Source organism: Dermacentor albipictus, chromosome 4 (assembly GCF_038994185.2).
Source record: "Dermacentor albipictus isolate Rhodes 1998 colony chromosome 4, USDA_Dalb.pri_finalv2, whole genome shotgun sequence".
In the NCBI taxonomy this organism is placed as follows: domain Eukaryota; kingdom Metazoa; phylum Arthropoda; class Arachnida; order Ixodida; family Ixodidae; genus Dermacentor; species Dermacentor albipictus.
Window position 1 is genome coordinate 83,084,471 of NC_091824.1, and position 6,032 is coordinate 83,090,502.

A 6,032-nucleotide genomic window follows, 5' to 3' on the forward strand; every position below is an offset into this window, starting at 1 on the left:
CAGCTTCTTTCAACAGTGGCCTTGCAAAAATATGTGGGTAATGCAAATTACGTAGTACCATAAATGTCATAATTGTTAGAAATAGCATGCTATTTTCATGATAGTGGCAAAATAGTTTGACAGGCTTAGGTGAACCGATTATAGTTGGCAATATCAACATGCAGTGATAAACAATAGCATAGCAGTGATGCAATAATGGTAGAGAGATTGATTCTTTACATGAGATAGGAGGAGTGCTCCGTTATTTGGTTTTGCACGAAAGAAGGTGCCAAGCCTACCAAAATTTTTGCTACAATGAAGGCGTGGTTATGAATACCTGTCACAGCTACAATTTCATGGTGCAATAGAAAATCCTACAATGGTGTTACTTCTGTAGTTTTGTAAACATTAAATTTCATCCTTCAGATGAACTCTTTAGCTTTGTACCTGCTAGTAAGCATGCCTGAGAATTGAGCTATTTTGTAGTGAAGCTGTTATTGTGACTTGAATTGCTCGAAAAACAAACATAAATGCATACATGTAAGAGTAAACATAATTTGCGCAAGCACAGACGGTTAATGCAAATGCACACCTATCTGAAGTACCAAACATTACAGTAGGCTGAAAACTGAAAGTATTGCCTGTCTCTCCTCAGTTTTCTTAACCTGTTGTGCAGTATTGGTACACTGGGAAACACTCATGACTCTGATGACTGACAAACTCTTGTTCTTATTCTTTTCCAGTCACCCTTCAACAATGAAGAACTCACTCAAGAAATGGCAAACCTTGAGGGCCTGATGAAAGACCTCAACGCAATAACAGCATCAGAGTTTGAGTGCTAATTAAGCCACTGTCTATGGTCAAGTGACTCCTAGTGGTGTGTACATCAAGGACTTAAAAACAGTGTACTTTACGAGCAGACTGTGTTCAGCCACCAAGCTTCCCGGGGAAGGCAGCAGCATCATCATCTGTGGCATAGAAGACGGGAGTCCACAGTGTGCCATACAAAGGAGCATCCGAAAACTCACCATCAGCCATCTCGCACGGGCTGTCCTGGAACACTGCCCCTTCATCACTCATTTTATGTTTTCTCGTTTTTTTTGTTTTTTCTTTAATGGTTGGCACAGATGACTGGAACTTCAGGACTTGTCACCGACCTGCTCCATTGCTCGGGCCGAGTTTGCACAACACTGTACATAGTACTGTCGAGTACTACACATTTTTATATGGCTGCAGTGCACCACTTTGATGGCACTGCTGTGTGCCTGCAGACTTATGCGTGCACCGACTCACCTTGACTGAAAGCGTCATGTTCCCGGAACTGTTTGAGTCTCACTCTGCCCAGTGTTCAAGCACCAATCAGTCAAATGCTGGTTGCCTAGGGGTAGTACTCCACTTTTCTTTCTTGCACTCAATATATACATACATATATATATAATTTCTTTGTGCCAAAGGCCAGCCACTAGCCTTTAAAGGGGTACAGACATCAAGATTCCAGCTCTCATCTCTTCTTCTTGTGAGAATAGAAGCCCTACTACTATTCATTGTGATGAATGTCAGATTCTGAAACATCTGAGAACCTTTCATCTTTAATCTTGTCGTATCAAATGCGTTAAGCCTCTTGAAGGCAAGCACTTGTATGATGTTTCATTTAAGCATAATGGCTTGCATGGTGTCACCACGAGCCTGAAAGTGTTACTTTAGTTCACATAGATTCACGATATCAGTGAACTAACAAATTTGCCAGTTTATTTCCCACTGCTCTTATAGCGTGCAAATCTGTGCATACTGTGTGGATTGCAACAGGAGATCGTGCATGTCACACAGCCTTTTTGCAGCTCTCATGAGAGGTTCGAAAATGGCAGAAAAGAAAATTGCATTGTGCAAAAAAATAAGAAGTTATTCAATAATTGCACAATTGTACATCATTGCTATTCATAGCGAGTGACCCCGTGAATGCCATTTCGGGACACTATTTCATGAGGAAGAAAAGATTTTATTGAATATTTCAAAGAGAAGAAAAGTTCAGTCATAATTTTGGTGTCTCTACTCCCGTAGGCAAAACTTGTGCCCAAGCGTGTTTGTGTGCTTCTTGTTTTTTTATATATATATATTATTACATAGCAGTATTTGTTCTCAGAGCAGAAGAAAATGCAAGTTCATACATCTCATTTACATAGCAGGGTATACTTGTGTTGTTTTGTTACTGGTGGTACATTATGTTCTGCTTGACCGTTGTAGAAAATTTTGCTGTTGATGTGGGTACTTCTTACACCTCTACAAGCTACGCAAGTGCTATAATATGGTCATGAATGCCTGCATATGCTATATCAGATAGGAAGGCAGACAGCTGCTTAGAATTGTGGGAGGTAGGCACAATAATGTAATGCTATACCACCTTTTGTTGAAAGGTATTTAAAAACATTGTGTCTTGTAAATATAGTTTTCATGATATTTGAGTTGACAATACATGCAAATGCAGCTTGCTCTTGCTACTACAGCGCACAGCTTCTTCAACACTTCGGATGCAGGCAGCCATTGTAAGCAATTTCAAAAACCAGTCAGGTTAAAATTTTTGTTTGTTTGTTTGTCATAGCATTTCACATGCTTACTTACATGTTCTTGAGTATGTTTATTCTTTGACACTGCTTGGTTTTATAGATATTATTAACATGCCCACATACAGTTAACACAGTCAGTGCCACTTCCACAAAACAGTGAGCAAGAACATGATTAGCACTATTGTCACACACTTTACCGCCGCGTTTGCTTTCACATCCGGAAAGCCCTGCGCTTAGCTGTGGCATTGCACAATTGTATACCAGAAAGTGTAAGGTTAATCTGGTGATGAGAGCTCCATCCCCAAATGTGTGATGATTCAGCCATTGTGCGTGCACAAATTAATATCACTGAAACATAAAGCCTACTGATACACGTTAGAATTACTGGCAATATGCATGCAGACTAGCTTTGTGTTTTAAACAAGTAAGGGAACACTAATTTTTAACAAGTGTGTTTTCTCACAAACAATTTTTTCCTGTTTCAATGTCACTGGTTCGGGTACAGCTTCTATTCAAAGCTGTTTCAACCACAAGCAAAGCCATAAGTGTGTGTTTTTTTTCGTGCAGGAGCTAGTACCACAAACTGCTGCAATAAACACACATTCTTTCTGTTACAGCGCAGTGCACATTATACATCAGAGTTTCGAAAAGCTGATTTGGGCAAGATAGTTGTTACAGATATTGAAGCAGTATGTGATGCAGATGACACTGTCACATAGAAGGGCCTCATGCTGGCTACCACCTTTTATGCTTTCACATCCTGTACCATTCTTCTTCTTCTTTTTTTTAAAGCTCAGTAAGAGAATTTTGTACTGGTCGATCTGCAGCAAGTTCTTTATATCCCAGAGATGAGGACATGCATATGCTTGCTTATTTAGCTGAGGATCACATGTCTCATTAGTATATCTGAAGAAGTTTAATTTGTTTATCACAAAACTGTCAGACCTTACATATAATTCACCCAAAAAATCAATGTTTTTCACTCGAGCAAAGATCGCTCCAAATTTACCAGTAGGATTAACTGTGAGGTCCTTGTGTTTAGCATGCAACATTGGCTGAGATTCTATGCATTTGAATTGCAAAGTGACTAGATTAAAAACTAGTGCTGTACTTTTATGCATATATATTACTGGCATCGAGAGCTCAAAATGCTCAAATACGATATGGGTGCATGGGCCGTTCACAAACTTTTGCATTGATGTGCTACTTCATGGCAGTGGGCAGTGTGGGATGCATTGCTGTGAAGCTGCAACATGCTTCAGCAGAGAGTACCAGTTGGAACTGTAATGACTGAGCATACAAAATTGCTTACATAGCTTTGTTTTGCATTGATAAATGAAGAGAAAGTGTGGAAGTACTATATGTATGGACATCTTTTATTCCCTTTTGTCAGGCCTTCCATCGGTGGTGAGAATTCTGTATGGGCCAGGGGATAGGTTATAAGGCATAGATATGCAGTATATTACAGTAAGGAAAATAAGGTGTGAGTGTGTGCTGATTAAGCAGTTAAGCCATTCTGTGCAGCCAATTTGCCTTTTTTATTTTTGTTTTTCAACATAATAATCAAACAGGCCCAATAGTTTGACTCTTTATGCAAAAGGTTCTTTTTTACTGATGTCCTAAATTTTTTTTTATATTTGTACTACATCTGTATGATGCATGTATGTGTGGAAGTTGCTACTATTCATACTAGTTCAGTTTTAAATCTCTTGTAGGGATTACTGCAAAAGTGGGGTCGTGTTTGTGTGTGGTGTACAGAATTTAAAATAATGAATGAATTGTTGCGACTGTCCTGTTTTTCACTACTATCAAAGAGTCAGTATAAGTCACAATTTGTTAAATTGTCATGCCTTTTATACCTGCATGCTAATCATGCTTCTTTGATTCCTCTCCTAGTATGCAGCACACTTCAGTATGTTGATGATGATCACAAGTTTGTAAACATGCAGCTCAAAGCCAGGAAGTTGTTAATAATGTAAGGATGGTTTGCCACTTAATTCCCGGTCACACTTTTTTGCTTTTGTATATATGTAAGCATTACATGTATGATTTATAGATCTGCTTTAGTCTGTTTGCTGTGCCATTTATAGATAGTGAATGCAATGAGGTGCTTACTGTTTTTTTTAACACTTTACAATGTTTGTGATTTCTGTAAACAAATATTTCTTTATGTACAATTTGTCGAGATATATGAAATATATCACATACTGTCCTGCAGATTCACCCATGTTGGTCATGCAACCTTGCCTACTCGCGATCCCCATCATAAAAGGGCTCTTAAGAAAAAATAATCAAACTATGCTTACAGAACAGTCTAGCTTTGCTTCATCATTTTAAAAGTGTAGTTATTTAGCACTTTAGCAGTCTTAATTCAATAGATATATCAGTATACAACTTACAGAGAAATGCAGAATTTGAAAAGAAAAAAAAGGAATTACGCTAATTCAAAATTGAAGGAACATTAAGGCTCAACATGATAACACTTAAAGGCTTTTTCCGTGAAGTTCACGTAAAGAATTTGAATGCACGGCATAAATCAGTTAGTAAACAGTAAACAAAATTTGTGATACATAGGAGAATTCGTGTTGCCGGCACTTTGGCAAATACAAAAAAAAAGAAACTCAGATTAAAACTTTAGGATCTAACAGTAAGCCATCCTTTTCCAGCAAACAAATGCTGCAAGCTCTTCAAAGGTTTAATGCACTGCTACCACAGCCTAGATCGCTGTTTGTTGACTTCCTGCAGCTAAAGTTCTTTCATGCATTATTACTTTCGCTACATAGCAAATTCGGTCACTTTCTTTTCCAGTTGATATTTTGAAAGGTGTGAGAAGCAGCACAAGAATCGTCGACACAGACTAGAAAGACCCGACATGAGGGCTCGCTAACAACAACCATTACTACAAACACCAACTGTCACTAATAACTGTTTCCCAAACCTACTGTGATGAACCAATCGGACCAAACTCACCCTTTAAATTCAACCAGACATTCTTCTCTATTCGACAATCATGAAACATGCCTAATAATAAAAGAAATGGACAAGGAATGCGTGCAATGCTGTCAGTATTTTTTTGCTCTTCTATTGTAAAAGTCAAAAGTCAAGTATACTCGAGGAAGAATATGGTGGACAGCAGTGCTGAGAAGGTTGATATAGTTGTCATGGCTTTTTAAAGAAAACTTATCTAGGTAGCGCTGGCATATAGACAGGATTAGATGGACAGTCATACTGACTCATTTTACTCCTTGTCTTATACACACACACAAACACATGCACACACATTTATTTTATTAGCAATACTGCTTGTGCTGAGCATCTGTCATTTGGGATACAGGATATTCCATACATTTCAGTAAGTCCATTCAATGTTGTTACGTTACAAATCTTGGCAGGTATGGCCACAAACAATTTCGTTATCACAAGAGCACAAGGCTTTGTGCTTTGCATTGAGGCAAGCTTTGTGCCCATAACATCTAACCAAGCTCATCAGTA

At 38.4% G+C, this 6,032-nt stretch overlaps 1 protein-coding gene across 8 annotated transcripts in view; it reads left to right on the forward strand.

The window, feature by feature from the left end:
• fra (neogenin protein frazzled) overlaps positions 1–4,757 on the forward strand; it is a 353,324-nt gene extending 348,567 nt beyond the window's left edge. For all 8 annotated transcript variants that reach the window (XM_070537181.1, XM_070537182.1, XM_070537184.1 and 5 more), the window contains one exon: positions 723–4,757. In XM_070537181.1, the coding sequence (XP_070393282.1) occupies positions 723–821 (99 nt within the window). In that variant the 3' untranslated portion in view covers positions 822–4,757. The remainder of the gene's footprint in view (positions 1–722) is intronic.
• The last annotated feature ends 1,275 nt before the right edge of the window (positions 4,758–6,032 follow it).